We start from the raw sequence: 20,029 nt of genomic DNA, 5'->3' as shown, positions 1-20,029 counted from the left end.
CTCGCAGCCCACGAGCGTCAGCCCACCCCCGCGCGCGCGCCATGGCCTTACTGGGCCTGGCCTTGCGCTGGGCCAGGCGTGGCCTTGGCAGCGTTGTGTTGGGCGCTTGGCTTGCTGGATGCGGGCCTAGGTTCGTGCTGGGCCTTCGTCTAGCAAGTCTGGTTCGATGCTAATTCGTACGATGCGCTTCCGATTAATTTCCCGATTCCGGAATTCATTTCCGATACGAACAATATTTAACATTTCCGATTCCGGAATTAATTTCCGTTTCGAACAAATATTTAATAATTCCGTTTCCGGAATTATTTTCCGATTCCAATAATATTTCCGATTCCGACAATATTTCCGTTTCCGGCAATATTTCAGATTCCGGCAATATTTCCATTTCCGATAATATTTTCCGATACGTGCCATGTTTCCGTTTCCTGCAACATCTACGACTTGGATAATATTTATATTTCCGATACGATCCATATTTCCGTTTCCGGCAATATCATCGTTTCCGGAGTATTCATTGTTTGCCTTTGACGATCTCAACTCCCACTGAAACCAAGATCCGTCGTTTCCGAATATCCATAGATGGAGTATTTAATGCCATTAAATACTTGATCCGTTTACGTACTATTTGTATGACCCTACGGGTTCAGTCAAGAGTAAGCTGTGGATTAATTTCAATAATTCCACTCACTAGTAGAAAAAACCCCTGTTGCAGCCCCCTTGTTGCAGCGTACATGTATAAATACGCTTCAACAACCAGTCGGTCAACGCGGGTCAAACCCTTTAAAGGGTTATCGAAGCGTACATTTTAGTTGTTCGCAGCAAATGTGTTTGTTGCAGCGTACAAAATAAAAGCCCGCAGCAACAACCCGACTTTATTGCAGCGTACATGTTATTGCCCGCTGCAACAAGTCCGCGTTTCAAAATTTTTTACTTTCCTAGGTTGCAACAAACCGCGCTCAAACGAGCGGGCTCAAACGTACGTTGTTCCTTCTCTTCTAGCTCCAAGCTTTTTCCCTTAAACAAATATCCAAGAAGCCGTCGAACTCAGCCCTGCGTCGCCGTCGAACTCAGCCCTGCGTCGCTGTCTTCGCCGGTGTGTGGTGTTCTCGCCTCATCTCCCCCATCCCGTTCAATTCTCGCGCGGCCTGTCACTGAAAGATATATTCTTGGTCGGCCGGGGGTTCAGCATCTCCCCGTCGCGTCGTGGTTCCGGTGGTTGCTCGGCGTCGTGGTTCCGGTGGTTTCGGTATGGTGTGTTCAATTTCTATTTTCGTTTTTTATTTTCGTTTTCAGATTAGGGTTCAATTTTAGTTTTTGATTTTCGTTTTCAGATTAGGGTTCAATTTTAGGTTTATGATTGACAAAATCACATAGTTTTGAGTTCGATGATTTATGGGTTTCTTAGGGTTTGTTCAAATGATGTTTATGGGTTTTTAATCATTCATTACTTCATACAAAATCTTGATTTGTGCGAAATGTTGGATATTTAGGGTTTAGTTTAAGAATAGTATTGGAATTTTGGATGTTTTTGTTGTTTACGCTTGTGAAATGATGGAGAAGTTTTGAGTGGTCAAATGAGGGCTCTACAAGATTATAAGAAGGTGATTGTGTTTGAGTATAGTTTGTGTGAGTTGTTGACTTCTTTGTATGTTGCTATGGAGATTAAACTTGTTTTGCTGTCCTGCGCTTGTTATAAAAGGGAAGGTTTTGTGTTCCTGGGTTGTGATTCTCATTTATGGGGTTTGTGGAATGTCTTGTGAACTGGACAACTCCTCTTTCATTTGCCAGCATCAGCGTTACGAATTAGAATCTGTGTGCTTCATGTATTCCGTGGGTATGTCCCTTTTATGCCATTTAATTCGGTAGGTTCAATTTTTCTGTGTTTTTCTGTTGCTAGGCCTTGGAGAAATCCAAGTATGAGCAATCACTGGAAACTGTGAGGCATTTCATTGCTGTTGCTGAAAAGGAATTGGAGCTTTATTACAGGCATATAGCACTGTATGGTATTTCAAACAAGCAGACATGTAGTACAATTGCTCAAAATTCAATAGAAGACTCAAATGATACTGTAAATCGTCATTTCACAAAAAGCAAAATTCTTGAGTCAACCCTCTATTCTACATGCGATCCTCAAATGGATTATGATTCCTCGGATCAAGAATTAAATGGTACTGGAAATGTGTCTTCCAGTGAGACAGAGCTAGATGGTGACTGCATGTCTGATGATGAAGACGATCTGGATTCTGAAGGGAGAGAGGAAGCTTTACCAAAATTAACGTAAGAGAGGTTCATAAATCCACAATGCATGATTGCATTCTGCAAGTTACTCTACCTCAGATATGCTCTTTTCTGACCAGGCCCTCGTCTCGTATTTATGGCATCCTGGAAAGGTAAATACTCTGCTTATATGCACCTAGAAGAGAGTGTTTCTTGGCATTGTTCACTGATTTCTCTGATTTTAGTGTTGAATCTATCTTGCTTACTTATGTTTCAGTGAAATATTATTTTCCTCTGCAATTGTCAGATATGTTCTCTCTTTGAGATGGCGTTATTGCATGATCTTGCATATTTTGATGTTAGATTAATGTTAGGTTGGGGTTGTAAGTCAATTAGGATATTTCTTATACTTGACATAGAAGATTTTTAAAAGTAATCCGAATTTGTATTTGCTATCAGCGAATAATTTGATTCATAAACAAAAATCTTGTACATAATCAATTGACAATGTGCTTGGATTAGGCTTGTTGAATGCTTTCTCGTTTTCTTTTGGCTGATTTTGTATACAAGCAGAAAGTCATTAATTAGGGAGCATTTTGTTTTTTGGGAAGCACTTTTATTTCCACAAAATATTTATCTAACCTAAGCTTAATCTATAACCCTTATAAAAGCAACAACATCAAGTTCCCCACCCCTCAATTTCTTCTTTGAATTTTCTTAAGAACAGTGAAATATCTAGAGTTTACAGCCTCCCCCATCTTGCTTGGAGAAAACTCTAGAATTGACTGCAAGCGGGCGAACAAGAAGAGGCAGAGCCGGTCACGGGTTACCTTTCATCATTCTTTCTCTATTTTCCTGGTGAAATCTTCATAACCCACACGCCAATTCATGTAATTTTTTGAAAAAAAGTTTCTTATTTTTTTTTCATGAATTTTAACTGTTCTGTTTTTTTTCCGCTCTAGTTCTGGTCTACATTTTGTGAATCTTTAATGTAAAGATTGATTATGATTATTAAATTAAGAACTTGGTGAAATAGGTATTCTTTATTCTTGCATTTCGTGTTCTTAATTACGGAGTAATAGGTTTCATATGTTTAATTTGGAAATGTTGGAAAATTTGATTAGAATTGTAATTCAATTATTGAATGATTTTGTGGGTTTTTTGCGTGAATTGGGTAAATTTGTTTAAAATCTGCCAAATTGTTACATTTTTAGTGTGGAATTGAGGTCAATTGTAAAAGAAGAGTTTTAATATAAGTTATATTTTTCAAAATAGCTTGTCTACTCTATGCATGGACAGTAGCCCATTATGGTTTTATAGTTCGATGTAGATCCGATGCGTGTACAGGCGGACACCTGTTTTTATCATTGGTTCCCTACTTGAATGCCAGTCAATACAATTATGCATTAAATAGTAAAATAGAGACAAAGAAAAATTATATGGCCTAGCATGGAGGCCGAAGTTGTATTATTGTTCAACTGTTATAGATTTTCCTCGATGTAGCAAGTGAATAATTGACAGGGCCGAGAGAGAGATCAAGAATGGGATAGTATAAGGAGGAAAGCTTGCAGTTTGAAGAGCAGGAATGGGAGCTTTCCATTTTTCTTGCTTGTCTGTGTGAAGACATCAGATACATTGTGTATGCCAGTGAAACAAATATGAAACCTACATCAAGTTTTTTTTTGTGCATTAGGAGGAATATCATCGTAGCTTCTAATTGTTTCGTGATTTATTCTCTTTTTTGTGTCTTGATAAAGATGTAATAATTGTTGATTTACTTCATCTGTTTTTTGTGTAGTTTTCTCAAGTAATTTTTTAATTTTTTTTTTTTTGCATCCCCTTGCAGAGGAGGATACACCTTCAAAATCTACAGAAGTTGTTGTTCCTGGTACAAATATTGTTGGTGGTATGATGCCAGGCGGTTTTGCACCACCCGGAACTTATGGAGTTATGCAGCGGCCCATGTGTGTTCTCTTGACTTCTCTTTTTCAGTCTTATTTCTCACTCAATTACATGTTTAATATGAATAGTTTTAACTTTCTAACACTCATTCCAATCTACTTATGCAAATTTAAGGCTTGTTTGGTCGTTATAGGTCATATTAGGCTAAAATGACATTTTCGCTCCCAACTTTGATCTAACGAACTTAAAAACTAATTTCAAACTTATTACATGATTCATATGATTATTTTTAACTTTCTAGGACTCATTCCAATCCATTTATGCACATTTAAGGCTCATTGTGTCGTTATAGGTCATATTTAGGCTAAAATGACATTTTCGCTCCCAACTTTGAACTTAAGAACCTAATGACTCATTTTAAACTTATTATATGATAAATATGCTTAGTTTTAAGTTTCTAAGACTTATTCTAATCTATTTATGCACATTTAATGCTTGTTTTATCGTTATAGGTCATATTTAGGATAAAATAAGGCATTTTCGATCCCAACTTTAAAATAAAGAACCTAAGGACTTATTTTAAACTTATTACATGATTAATATGCTTAGTTTTAAGTTTCTAAGACTTAATCTAACTACTTATACACATTTAAGGCTTGTTTGGTCGTTATAGGACATATTTAAGCTAAAATGACATTTTCGCTCCCAACTATGAACCAAAGAACCTAAGGACTCATTTTAAACTTACTAAATGTTTTATATGCTTATTTTTAACTTTCTAGGACTCATTCCAATCCATTTATGCACATTTAAGGCTCATTGTGTCGTTATAGGTCATATTTAGGCTAAAATGACATTTTCGCTCCCAACTATGAACCAAAGAACCTAAGGACTCATTTTAAACTTACTAAATGTTTTATATGCTTATATTTAACTTTCTAGGACTCATTCCAATCCATTTATGCACTAAGGCTCATTGTGTCGTTATAGGTCATATTTAGGCTAAAATGACATTTTCGCTCCCAACTATGAACTAAAGAACCTAAGGACTCATTTTAAACCTACTAAATGTTTTATATTCTAGTTTTAACTTTCTAGGACTTATTCCAATCCATTTATGCACATTTAAGGCTCATTGTGTCGTTATAGGTCATATTTAGGCTAAAATGACATTTTCGCTCCCAACTTTGAACTTAAGAACCTAATGACTCATTTTAAACTTATTATATGATAAATATGCTTAGTTTAAGTTTCTAAGACTTATTCTAATCTGTTTATGCACATTTAATGCTTGTTTGATAGTTATAGGTCATATTTAGGCTAAAATGAGGCATTTTCGCTCCTAACTTTAAAATAAAGAACCTAAGCACGCATTTTAAACTTAATACATGTTTAATATGCATAATTTTAACTTTATAAGACTCGTTCCAATCCATTTATGCATATTTAAGGCTCATTGTGTCGTTTTAGGTCATATTTAGGCTAAAATGACATTTTCGCTCCCAACTTTGAACTTAAGAACCTAAGGACTCATTTTTAAATTATTATATGATTAATAAGCTTAGTTTTGAGTTTCTAGGACTTATTCTAATCTACTTATACCCATTTAATGCTTGTTTGATCGTTATAGGTCATATCTAGGCTAAAATAAGGCATTTTCGCTCCCAACTTTAAAATAAAGAACCTAAGGACTCATTTAAAACTTATTACATGTTTAATATGCATAATTTTAACGATCTAAGACTCGTTCCAATCTATTTATGCACCTATAGGCTCATTGGGTCGTTATAGGTCATATTTAGGCTAAAATGACATTTTCGCTCCCAACTTTGAACTAAAGAACCTAAGGACTCATTTTAGACTATTAGGACATTGTCATTAGTTTCTTGAATGTTAAAATGTGATATTTAATTTGTATTTAATCTAATGTTTAATTTAAATTTCTGTTTTTGTAAAGGTCTACACTCCGAGGATTGCGCCTTATGCGAGGAATTTGATGTGGTTCGTGAGCAATGGGCTAAGTTTTTTACCAACAAGTATTTATTATTGGCTTTAGCGCGCTTGATCGAGTTGGTTTAGTTGTTATAGAATAAATTTTATATTAAAATGTATGTTTATGTTGAAATTGGAACATATATTTAAATGTAATATGTGCACTTTGGTTTTGGGATATATAGTATACAAAACTCCAGTTGTTGTTTTTATATTTGTTATACAGGTTGCGTTATTCTATTATTGTTTTGACAGGTTTCTATATTTGGTGCAAGGCACTCTAGGTATCCCTAAACAAAATTAGAATTTTCCCGCCAAAAGTGCTTTTTTGCAGCGTACATATATGTTGTACGCTGCAACAAGGGAAAAAAATTTCGCAAAAATTCAAACTTGTTGCAGCGTACAAATAAATGTACGCTGCAAAAAATTGAGTAATTCAGACTTGTTGCAGCGTACAAATAAATGTACGCTGCAAAAAGTTGAGTCTTTTGCAGCGTACATATATATGTACGCTGCAACAAGTCCAAAATTTTGCCAATTTTTTGGCACTTGTTGCAGCGTACATCTAAAAGCACGCTGCAACAAATCACTTTTTGCAGCGAACATTGTACGCTGCAACAAGTTCAGACTTGTTGCAGGCCCCCCAGTTGCAGCATACGATGTACGCTGCAACAGGGGTCTAAAAGCCCGCTGCAATGAGGGTTTTTTCTACTTGTGACTTGAAATGAAGCGGCCTCTAGCTAGGCATTCAGCTCACTTGATCTCACTGAATTATTAACTTGTTAATTAATACTGAACCGCATTTATTAGACTTAACATTAAATGCATACTTGGACCAAGGGCATTATTTCCTTCAGTTGTTCCTTTGCCTGTTCCTTTGTACGGTTGCAATACCTCTGCTGAACACCTTGCTCAGAACCCTATGTTTCATGATAAAACTAAGCACCTTAAACGAGATATGCACTATATTCGTGAACAAGTTGACATTGGTTTCATTAAAACAGCTCATGTCTCAAGCTCCAATCAACTTGCTGATCTACTTACTAAGCCTTTACCTTCTTCCCAGCATAAGGATCTTTCTGCCAAGCTTGGCCTTACTTCTAAGGTCCAGCTTGAAGGGGGAGTATAGGATTTATGACATCATTAATTTATATTTTTATTTTATTCTTTAAAGTTTGTTAGAAGGTAGTTAGTTTGTTGGCAAGGTTGTTAGAAATCTGCTAACTCATACATTGTATAAATACACTAACTACCTCATTTCTCCTTCTGATTTTTCTTAACTGATTAATGAGAACTTTTCTTCTCTCTTGAATCTGATTTTCTCTCTCTCAAATTCTATAACATGTGATTGATAAAAGATGAGAGAGTTAATCACGTGTTAAGGCTAAGGGGGTACTCCTTTTATTGTCACATAGTTTTAAGGTGGAACCTCATTTAACTTGTTAAGTGGAATGTCTCTCTCTTGATGATGGATGCGACTCAGACTCGTATTTAATATTTTTTGATCTAGCTTTAAACTAGTATAGTACCCGTGCGATGCACGGTTTATAATATAAATATAAAATTACATAAAATATGGTAGACAAATTTTATCAAAATAAAGCTTGTAGATACTCTCCAAATTAAAATTAACTATGGATAAACTTGTTATTTCTCATTAAATGTCTTATTTATTAGGTGAAACTATTATAGTACCCGTGCAATACATGATTTATAATCTAAATATAAATTTATATGAAAATCTGGTAGACAATTATCACTAAAATATTTCTTATAGGTATTCTCCTAATTAAAACATTCATGGATAAATTTGTTATTGATCATTTCAGTGTCTTATTTATTAAAAAAAAAATTAAACAAATAATGGTACATGGACAAAATCATTTTCATCCCCTATCAAGCATTAAGTCATCACCCCCTGTCAAGCATTAAGTTATCTCATCCACCCTTCATTTCGGTTGTCGTACACACTTAATACTTGCCTTATTTACCTCATTATTTGATCACTTAACGCCTACCCACCCCTCCCAATCCCCGTCTCGAGAGGTTGGGTACAAAATAAAATGCAGGCACGCTCCATCACCCACCTATGTAAACTCACCCCTAGAGTCAACATTTTTTGTTTGGTTAAAAGAGTTTTAAATTGTAAAACTATGTTCCGGAGTCTTCGATAATCCAGTTGTCTTATTAGATTCAATGAATAAATAAATATACATTATAATATGTACGTTAGTAGTAAAAAAAATGTTGATATATTTATTCGTAATCAATTAGATTAAAGATAAGCGATGCGGGGGGATATAATCTAAAATCCGTTCTCGCCCCATTACCAGTGGCGGAAACATTTTTAACCCCATCACCCACCAAATTTGCTTCAAACCCCCCCCCCCTCCACTTGGAGAGGATGCACAAAGGATCTCCCAAAAACCTAGCTCTAGTGACAACCTGACATAGTGACATCACTATATTTGGTAAATAAGTTATTTTGCCTTTACCTAACTTTTGAATATATTGACATAACTTCATTATTAAAATTAATTGTATTAGGTATAATATTGATAAAATATTTAAAAGTGACATGCATAATTAGGATTGGGTCAGTGTGGTCTGAATCCATGAAATGTAAACTCGCCCCATCACCAAGGTGGGTACATGTTATCCTTATACCGGACCAACACCAAATCTATATTTATTAGTCAATATTAGTCTATTATTCATGTTTATCTTCGTCGTCAGCCTTATCTTAAATCCAAACTCGTCCATCATCAAGTGTGATGCATAGTCTACATATCAAAATGTTAATTTTACACGAAATTTTATATATACGTTACAGAATAAATGATAATGTAATCTTTTATATTAACATATAAAAAATATTTTTGTTGTTGCAAACATAATAAGGAAACTTAATCATCTTGAACTTATGATATTAGAAATAGTTGATTATGATATATTAGTCAAAAGTAATCAACATAACCTTAAGACTTCAATAATACTCCATGTCAGGGAATAAATGATTATTTCTGATTGGTGTAAAAATATTACGATAATGAGAACGTGAAAAAGATATAATTTTGAATTAAAATAAAAAGTATAGGCTAAGTCGGAAAAATGTATAGGGCCAAGGGCCTCATTTTGTTATTTACATGGAGTCTAAAATATGTTTGAGACAACCTTAGCTTGTTAAATATGTTAAATCAAGAGTTAACATTTTTTATACATATCTGTATTTATTATATGACACAAAATTTTAAAAAGTTGATAGTTTTATAATATTTTTTATACGGAGTATTGGTTATCAGATATTGCATTCAGTGGATTATCATGTAAAAATATATTACCACCAAATGATCAAAAATAAAGAAACAAATAATAAAAAAATTAAAAGAAAAAAATATTGAAATTGTTTCAAATTTCATATTAGATGATTGAATTAGTATGTACGTTCAAGATTTATAAATCATACATTAGCTTTAAAGGGAGAAATATTTTATACGGAGTAAACAACATGACCGATCAAATAATAATTTTAGAATATTTGTGCGTGTACGTGATATAATGTAGTATCATATTATAATCGATTATTACCCTAAGTAATTAGAGGTTTTACGCAAAAAAATTATGAAATATGTTAATTATTTTATTGTAGGACGCTTGTCAGATTTGTAGCTAGTGTCTTGACAAACGTATAATATATGAGAGATCAAAGTCTTATCTCTAACTTTTACCACTTTTAAAAAAAACTTAATTATTATAGGTAAGATGTCTAAGTTACAGTCCGTATGCACTAAGATTCTATATATATTACACCTGTTAAAACTTAATATCTCCGAAAAGTGTGTCAAATATAAGGTTTAACAATATATCTTAATGTTAAATATTGTCTATAAATATCTCAAATCTGTTATTTAACTGGTGATGAATCAATTGTATTGGTTAACTGACCATTTATTTATACACTATGTATGAAACCTAGAATAACAGGCAAATATCGGTTAACTATTTAGGACAAACGTATAAATGGTAAACTTCGGGTTAGTACATAAGCTAAATAAAATATATGATAGTTTTTGTTATAAGTGACTAATTTCTATGTCATATATTGGTTGTTATAAACCGTAATAATTTCAAATACTTACCCTAACATATGCGATGTATTTTTGAATTCGATTATGTGTAAAATTTGATTATGTAGACATATATAGGAAATTTTCTATATAAGTTAGTAAAAATATTGATGAATAATCTTTTGTTATTTTGTTATTTAACATGGAGTCTAAAATATGTTTGAGACAACCTTAGCTTGTTAAATATGTTAAATCAAGAGTTAACATTTTTTATACATATCCGTATTTATTATATGACACAAAATTTTAAAAAGTCGATAGTTTTATAATATTTTTTATACGAAGTATTGGTTATCAGATATTGCATTCAGTGAATTATACTATAAAAATATATTACCACCAAATGATCAAAAATAAAGAAACAAATAATAAAAAAAAGTAAACGAAAAAAATATTGAAATTGTTTCAAATTTCATATTAGATGATTGAATTAGTATGTACGTTCAAGATTTATAAATCATACATATTAGCTTTAGGGGGAGAAATATTTTATACGGAGTAAACAACATGACCGATCAAATAATAATTTTAGAATATATGTGCGTGGACGTGATATAATGTAGTATCATATTATAATCGATTATTACCCTAAGTAATTAGAGGTTTTACCAAAACAATTATGAAATATGTTAATTATTTTATTGTAGGACGCTTTCAGATTTGTAGCTAGTGTCTTGACAAACGTATAATATATGAGAGTTCAAAGTATTATCTATAACTTTTACCACTTTAAAAAAAAAAAACTTAATTATTATAGGTAAGATGTCTAAGTTACAGTCCGTATGCACTAAGATTCTATATATATTACACTTGTTAAAACTTAATATCTCCGAAAAGTGTGTCAAATATAAGGTTTAACAATATATCTTAACGTTAAATATTGTCTATAAATATCTCAAATCTATTATTTAACTGGTGATGAATCAATTGTATTGGTTAACCGACCATTTATTTATACACTACGTATGAAACCTAGAATAACAGGCAAATATCGGTTAACTATTTAGGCCAAACGTATAAATGGTAAACTTCGGGTTAGTACATAAGCTAAATAAAATATATGATAGTTTTTGTTATAAGTGACTTATTTCTATGTCATATATTGGTTGTTATAAACCGTAATAATTTCAAATACTTAACCTAACATATGCGATGTATTTTTGAATTCGATTATGTGTAAAATTTGATTATGTAGACATATATAGGAAAATTTCTATATGAGTTAGTAAAAATATTGATGAATCTTTTAATAATTTATCTATTTTTCCATATTAGATATTGTTACCTAAAATATCATAAGTTAAATATGACAAAAACAATTATTTAATAATTAATTAATATTAAAAGAGAGGTCAATCAATGAGTGACATTTGTCATCACCACATTGATTTCCTCTCTTTTAGTATATTATATATATATAGATAGATGAGCAAAACAATCATATGTGTTGGGATTTATGATCGGATGCACCTCAAAATTAGTAGGAGAATAAGATTCACCTCGAATATAAACGGTATCGCAATATATATCAACCTAGCATTTCAATCTATACGAAGAAATAACAAACTAACAAATCTTACATACATGTAATATATGCTAGTTTAAATAACATAGTCAATGTACATGTAAAATACGCTACTTTAAGTAACGAATTTAATGTGACATATTGATATAGAAAAATGGAGAATGAATCATCTATACTGATATTTTAAAATAGCACTACAAAACATTGTACCATTAACGACGGGAAATCCCGTTGCTAAAGGCCAATAATCGTTGATTGACGGGATTTTCTGTCGCAAACCCGTCATTAAAAGGGGCCGTCATTAATGAAAAATCTCGTCGTTAATCCGTCGTAAAAGACATTTGCGACGGGTATTCCCGTCTTTGTTTGGTTGTTATCCCCGTCGTAAAAGGCTTTTGCGACGGGATTTTTGATCCGTCGTTATTAAGTTATCATTAAAGATACAACTTTCTTGTAGCGTAGGAAGTTATTATGAACACAATTATTTATACCTTGTATATGTAGAGCACATAAATTACAAATGGGGGCGGATGATTCAAATTTGATACCTATCGTACACAGGCCCTCGATCTTGACAACTAGGCCAATTCGTATTTAAAACCGTGTCTAGTTTAGCATCAAATATCTAGATGTTAAGTTGTGGTAAGCCATACATAAAATATAAAATATGCTTAGACCCGTGGTCCTAATCTAATATAACATCTAAAGTCAAACCGTGGAGAAGTTACAACCTGAATTTCTAGTAGTTTCTAAAATATAGAATACCCTTTCGAAACCTTGAAGAAGTACTCCGTAGGATAATTCTCAACCAAAGATCAATGTGCTTAGTTGTTTCTTGTTTTGATATTTTGGTATTTTGTTTGATAAGGGCACATTTTATAATAATATTATAATTTTGATAATTTGACGCATATTAACGTTGTGGGGGGACTACATACACCAATAACAACGCCACATGGGTGGGCCTATTTAATTTGACCTAATTTAACTTTATTTGTGAATGTAAAGATAATTAAGTGTCCTTCTCTGTTTTCCGTACTTATTTCAGTTAACCTACCCATGAGAAAGAGATCATGACTTATAAGAATATCTATATCTATATCTATATTATTTATTATTATAGTTAGAAAAGAATATTCTAATTATTGTTGCCCATTCCTTAAGCTATATACATGCCATGTGCAAGCCTGTTAAGACTTAAGAGTATGAAATTACGAATGAGAGTGTGTGTTTGAATATAAATCCTGATCAATGGATTCATCCAAAACGATGCGTTCTTGGTTTCACATTGATTCTTAATTTTATATCAAATTTAATTACTAAAATTTGACTATAAATTATATAATTGAGTTATTTATTTGTGTAGTTTCAAAATTAAAGTCGTCTAAGAGAAGACATCATAATTATATATATTGTCTAATTTACAATGTTTTGACTGATAATATAGACGGGGTTTAATAATTATTTATTTATGCACGGAGTAATTAGCAAAAAGTAAATAATTTAAGAGAAACTTGAGGATGCAATGATGAATAAATGTAATTTCATAGGGATTAGCCAAACAAGTTGTTTTTTTTTTTTTTTAAATTACACTTTATTTACATTCTCGCCATTTATAACCGGTTATTACAAAAGGCGACAATACATTTCTTTTTAAGTACTTTCTCACTTTTTGTTATTTGGAAGAACATGTTCGGCTATTAAAAGGTGCAATTGTACTGTTTTTAATTTCTTTAGCTAAAACAAAAGGTCTTGCGCGCACAAGGTGTACAATAAATTTATCGTACACCAAAGTAACTTTTACCTAGTTTTTTGTAACTTTTACTATGTTTTGGTTAACTTTTATATTATGAATTTTTTTTGATAACTTAACTTTTTAAACGATTAAATGATTAATTTTTATACATTATTAATGATTTTGAAGAAATTTTGTTATTAAAATAAGAAATGTTTGAAAATATAAAATAGATAACTTTTACATATATAAGGGTAACTTTAATGTATTTTGAGTCAACTTTTACTTCGGTGTACAATATTTATTGTACACCCTTTGTAAACAAGAATTTGTGTAGCTAAAATTACCTTGCAATTGTACAAGTTACCTTGCTTGACTATAATTTTTTTTTTTAAAAAAAAAAACATGTGAGACCATTACATACGCACACTTACAATGACTCATCATTGAAGAATATTGTAGCTAAAATTGTTTATGTGATAAGTCAAGTTACAAATGGATGTATACTGGGATTTTCAATGGCGTCCAGTAATCGTGTACTACATCCGTTTTATAATTATCGGTACAGTTAGCTATTTACACGAATATTAATAAATGAGTAAAAGTGTGTAGAAAAAAGTGGATGAGTAAAATAATATAGATAACATAATTAAGATAGAGAGTGTAGGTGGATAGATGTAAGAAAAAATGAATAAATAATTTTGTTAGGTAAGATGATATATTTTTATGTCCAAAAATAGTGTAAATCACGATATAAAAACGTTTTGAAACAAACGAAAAGTGTAATAATCATTACTACCTCCGTGTCATAAAGATCTTTACAGTTATTATTTGCACAAATATTAAGACAAAAGTAGAAAATTTGGTTGAATACAATAAAATATGGATTAAGAGAAGTGTGTAAAAAAAAGTGGGTGGGTGTAAGAAAAAAATGAATAAAGCGAGAAAGTGTGTGATAATTGTAACTATTGTGGGGTAATAAGGCCATAAATTAAAGGTAAAATAGTAAATCTTCATGTCCAATAGAATAAAGCAAAATGTAAAGAACATTATAAAGCCGATTAAAACGAAAAGTGTAATAATTATTTTAAAACGGAGGTAGTATAAATCGGATTCAGTAAGAGTTTGACAATGAAGTCGTTACTTAAAAGTTGAAAGAACCAAAGAGGTAAGACTTCCACTTAATTTATTTTACAACCTCGATGTTAAATGAAACTAGTGTTGGAGCCTGTTCATAGAACGGGCAATTATATAGTGTTTGTTAAGACGTTGTTTAAACAGTGGCGGAACCAGAAATATTTTATCGGGGGGCCCACATATACTTTGTATTAGGCCTCAAATACCCAATTTGATAAAAAAAAAAAAAATTATTGGTTCACGGTATTTATACCAAAATGAATTTTGTTTATCTAAGGTGATGTTGATTTCAAGATGACAATTACTTACTCTGTATAAAGTGTATAAAATATATGTTTGTAAATTCATTTCTACGATAATAATTGTACGTAGTAGTAATTAAAGACTATCGTTTTTGCGAAATGAATTTAATTAGTTGACATAACTTATTTTATACTATAGAAAATATGTTAAATTAATAAAGCTTGTAAAAAGAAAAAGTGAAACAAGTTATTATTAAGAAAATAATTTAGAAATACTACTTCGTATATGAAGTAAAAATCCGTATATATGAAGTGAAACCTTGCTTGCATAAAAAATTAAAAAAAAATTAAGACTTGTGTAGTAAGATGTTAATTAAATTGGGGGGTTGAACTATTGAAGACACTTTACAAATAAAGAAAGAATTCCTTCAAAAAAAAGAGATAAAGAAAAGAAGAAAAAAAACATGGATATAAATGTGTAGGCATAGCATAGCAAGTTTTACTTGTAGGCATGTAGCACGGAGTAGGGATGGCAACGGGTAGGATCTGGACCGGATCCTCTAGGATCCAGATCCAGACCCGTGTTTTAGGCAAGGATCCAGATCCTACCCGGATGCTGGGTAATTAAATTGAGGATCCAGATCCAGATCCGACGGATCCTACGGATCCGGGTCCAAAACGGATCCAAAACGGATCCTAACTTATTTTTTCATCAAACGAAACTAATTTTCATTTTAACCTTAAAACATAGTTTAATAAAACTTCAATAACAAAGCTATTTTTCCATACAAGCATTTACTAAAATAAAATTTAACAAATCCAACATAAATAATACTAAAAGTTCAAAAACTTCAATAATACTACAAGTCTTAAGTCTTTACTTTTATATTTTTATATTTTTTTTTTATAAAAACGGGTAAACGGATCTGGATCCGGGTAATGACTTAGGACCCGATCCAGATCCGTTTTAAAAACCAAGGATCCATATCCTACCCGGATCCGTCGGGTCCAAAAATTGAGGATCCAGATCCGTTGAAAACGGATCTGGATCCACGGATCCGGGTCGGGTTCATTACCCACTGCCATCCCTAGCACGGAGTAATAACGAGGCAAAATGTAGAAAAAGATGTCCCTAACAAGATTCGACCATGTGCCAGATGGTCGCAAAATGACTTTCACGCTCCAAAAACCAACTCAGCCAACTTGTTTTTGTAAATATAGTAGGCATCATTTAGTTTATATTTGGAATCATAGGGGGGCCTTGGCCACCCTTGGCCACCCCTAGTTCCGCCCCTGTGTTTAAAGTGTTAATTTTATTGAGGATTTGTGATTTTAGTTAGAGTATATGAGTTATATAGAGGTGATCAAATTTCTAAGTTAAAAAAATATATAAATTATATGGTGAATTAATATTAAGTGTTAAAGAAGGAGATGAAGTAGTAAATGTTGAATATGAATTCAATGGTGAATTGACGTTAGATGAGGAAGATGAAGTGGAAGATGCGTTGAAGTTGTGAAATGCTTTGTATAACAAATAACAACATGGAAAATTGAAAAAGACATAAAAAAAAATCTATGGAAGAAAGAAGGAGGTGACACATGTCATCTCAAAAAAAAAATCTATAAATGAAAGAAGGAGTTGACACGTGTCATTTAATCATGTATAGTTATTCTTTTTAAATACTAGGTAAAGATTTGTCAAGATTTAATTGTTGGCATAAAAGTCAATTATTGAACCAAGTGCAACAAATTAGTATTGAAAAATCTTTGCCGTAAATTATGACCAAGTATGAAATTATCAAAACACATATGAATAAATGGAATAGAGATGGCTTATAGGGCAAAAGAACAGTGGAATAGCTTATCAGTCATGGCAATTCCCCGTCAAACATATTGTAATCTCTATATCCCGTAAATGTCGTCGCAGTTGGAATATTGACGTGTGGTCCTTTCTTTTCGATCATTTTCTTTCTTGTATTTTGACAAAACGCTAATCTGACGCTGACACCCTCACTTTCATTTATTCTATTGCCCTTGAAGTCAGTAACTAGATCAATGTCATGTGCAACTCCGAAACTTGTTAAATGTACCAAACCTATTTATAATTTACACGGATTAATTTTATAATGTTTTTTAACCTCTTTCAATGCAGAAATTATTAACTTATCCAAGGCCTTAAAAGGTTATTCATAACTTGATATGGTAGTGCAATCAATCTAATGAATTTTACTTGAACACTTAATAGTTATCATTTCAATTTATCTTAATTTAATATTTTAATTACTCCATTCGTCTAACAGTGTTCAAAAAATTGAGGTACTCTATGTTGAAGCAAGCCTTTCTAAAAAAAACAAATGTAACTACGTGATTGTTCCGCATTGATGAAAAGATGAGAGAGTCAATCATTTAGGTCATGTTCTCTCTAACTTATACGACCTTATTTTGAGGTCATATAATTAAGATAAACTCCTATAAATTAAATAAGAATCTATAGGTTCCAATAAAATCGTATTAGTTCTAATAAAATATTATAAGTTCCAATAAGGTTGTATAAGTTCTAATAAGATTAAGAGTCTATTCCCCAGTATAGTTTAAGGTGGAATCTTCTACGATCATATTAAGTGATTAGTTCTCTATTTTAATGACAGATGCAACTCAGCCCTTAATTTAACATTCTTAATAAATCACGAGTAATTGCTTTATACCAAGTATGGGGTAAGTAGAAGAAATAAGATAGAGCACTTATAAATAGTTGAGCAAGTGGGTTAAAGCGTAAAACGATGAAAATGGGCACATGGCGTTAAAGCCATAAAGAACGCTAGCCCCACATGAGATATGGGCAGCCTAATATCAGTGATATGTTGCTCAACTGATCAATATTCATAACTTGGCAGATTCTATGGCTCTCACGCTCATCCGCGTGTTTTCTTGTTTCATTTCTTTAAAACTTGTGCTACTGCTACGGCATACGTCTCTGTATTTAAATAGAAAATACACTTATTATTTCTGACCGTATTTAAATAGAATACTGTCAAATATTGTGTAATCTCGTATCATTCTCATTAATAACATACGTATATATAGTACAACTCCGTTACCTAAACCCTAGGTACACATTAGGTAACTCACCATAGTTAGGACTCTACAGAATATTCACAGAATAATATCTAATATTTTAACATATCTTAACATCCCCCCTCAAGGTGGAGCATGTAGATCTCGAATGCCCATCTTGTTCAAAAAAAACTCAAATTGCGCCTTCCCCAACGCTTTGGTGAAGATATCTGCTAACTGAACCTTCGTCGACACGTACGACGGACTGATGATCCCTTCCTTGATTGCATCTCGAATGAAATGACAATCTGACTCGATGTGTTTTGTCCTTTCATGGAACACCGGATTCTGTGCAATATGCAACGCAGACTGACTGTCGCAATACATCCTCATGCCTTGGTCGTGTGTCACCCCCAAGTCGCGTAGTAGTTGTTTCAACCACTTCAACTCACACGTCAGAGCTGCCATCGACCGATATTCTGCCTCAGCAGACGACCGAGAAACAGTATGCTGTTTCTTGGTCTTCCAATAAACTGGCGACATACCAAGTGACACAAACCATCCAGTCACCGACCGACGCGTCATTGGACACCCTGCCCAATCCGAGTCGCACCACCCCTCCAACTGCAACGCACTGTCCGACCGAAGTAGTATACCTTGACCCGGACACTTCTTCAAATATCTCACTACTCGCAAAGCTGCTTCCCAATGTGCCTCCTTTGGTGCTTGCATAAATTGAGATAGGACATGTACAGAGTAGGCAACGTCTGGTCGCGTGACAGCCAAATAAACCAGACGTCCGATCAGACGCCTATACTGCTCACCGTCCGACAGGTCTGGCCCGTCTGCCAATGCCAACCTATGATTCTGTTCCATGGGAAAGTCCACAGGCTTTGCTCCCAACAATCCGGCCTCTGAGATGATGTCGAGGGCATATTTTCTCTGACATACATAGAACCCTTGACTACTTCGTGCCACCTCTAACCCAAGGAAGTACTTCAGAGCCCCGAGGTCTTTCATTTTAAAACACTCCTTCAAGTATGCCTTAAAACTCTCAAGCGCAAACTTGTTATTGCCCGCGATAATCATGTCTTCCACATAAATGAGCACACTCAGCTGCAACGTACCTTTAGACAGAGTAAAGAGCGAATAATCGGACAGCGACTGTCGAAATCCATAGTGCGTCAATGCCGTCGACAACTTCTGGAACCAACATCTAGGTGCTTGTTTCAACCCATACAACGACTTTCTCATTCGACACACTTTGTCAGAGTTATTCTTCTGGAATCCAGGAGGAATCTTCATATAGATCTCTTCCTCCAAGTCACCGTGCAAGAACGCATTATGGACGTCCATCTGATGCACGTCCCACTGTTTGACAGCTGCGACAGCTAGGAAAGTTCGAACTGTCGCCATCTTCGCGACGGGAGCAAATGTCTCATTATAATCCAACCCTTCCTCCTGATGATTCCCTAAACATACCAATCGAGCCTTCAGTCTCAACAAATTCCCATCCTCATCACGCTTCTCAGTATACACCCATTTACTCCCCAGTGCTTTCTTCCCTTCCGGTAAATTTTCCAACGTCCATGTCCCCTGTTCCTCCAACGCGTCGATTTCAGTGGCCATTGCCTGACGCCACCCCTCATGCTGCATCGCTTGTTTAAAACTCTTAGGAACTTGCCCTTCTTGCAATGCTGCTATATAATGCCTGTGCTTTGACGAAAAACGCTCATAATTAACAAAATATGTGATAGGATAAGGAGTACCTGAGAGTGATGACGCCGTAGGTGTTTTGTCGGAAGTACTATATTTTTCCCGTATTGTATGTATCACACAGTCTTTCAGCTTTGTCGACGGAAACTTCACACGCTTCCCCCTTCCTAACTCCGTATCCTCCACACACTGCCTTGTCTCACTCTCGTCACTACCCGTCGTTTCCTCTACACCTGTCTGTGAGGAGACGACGTCTGAATCCACTCGAATAGGTGTTTCATGTTGTTGTTCCTCCCTCACAGGCGACGACACTCCCCTGTCGTCACCACTGGTCAATGACACCCCCTCATCAGCTCCCGGAAGCGACAACACTCCCTCAGTA

At 33.7% G+C, this 20,029-nt stretch overlaps 1 protein-coding gene across 2 annotated transcripts; it reads left to right on the top strand.

Annotated features, from left to right (window-relative positions):
* The first annotated feature begins 871 nt into the window (after nucleotides 1–871).
* On the top strand, nucleotides 872–6,323 carry LOC130459759 (uncharacterized). 2 transcript variants are annotated; one of them, XM_056827295.1, is made up of 4 exons: nucleotides 872–1,246; nucleotides 1,898–2,390; nucleotides 4,064–4,181; nucleotides 6,077–6,323. In XM_056827295.1, the coding sequence occupies exons 1-2, from the start codon at nucleotides 887–889 to the stop codon at nucleotides 2,279–2,281; spliced, it is 744 nt and encodes a 247-aa protein (XP_056683273.1). In that variant the 5' UTR covers nucleotides 872–886; the 3' UTR covers nucleotides 2,282–2,390; nucleotides 4,064–4,181; nucleotides 6,077–6,323. The 2 variants fall into 2 exon arrangements, 1 of the variants encoding a protein (XP_056683273.1); XR_008919354.1 differs by having other exon boundaries at nucleotides 947–1,251.
* The last annotated feature ends 13,706 nt before the right edge of the window (nucleotides 6,324–20,029 follow it).

Source organism: Spinacia oleracea, chromosome 4 (assembly GCF_020520425.1).
Source record: "Spinacia oleracea cultivar Varoflay chromosome 4, BTI_SOV_V1, whole genome shotgun sequence".
NCBI classification, from domain to species: domain Eukaryota; kingdom Viridiplantae; phylum Streptophyta; class Magnoliopsida; order Caryophyllales; family Amaranthaceae; genus Spinacia; species Spinacia oleracea.
Note: the sequence above shows the minus strand (reverse complement) of the source record. Positions and strands in the feature narration are given on the sequence as shown.

What these genes read in the sequence shown, in the direction of transcription:
- LOC130459759 (XM_056827295.1), top strand. Translation starts at nt 887, where the DNA reads ATGTTATTGCCCGCTGCAACAAGTCCGCGTTTCAAAATTTTTTACTTT. An exon ending in TCGTGGTTCCGGTGGTTTCG is followed by an intron (nt 1,247 to 1,897) that starts GTATGGTGTGTT and finishes TTCTGTTGCTAG; the next exon opens with GCCTTGGAGAAATCCAAGTA.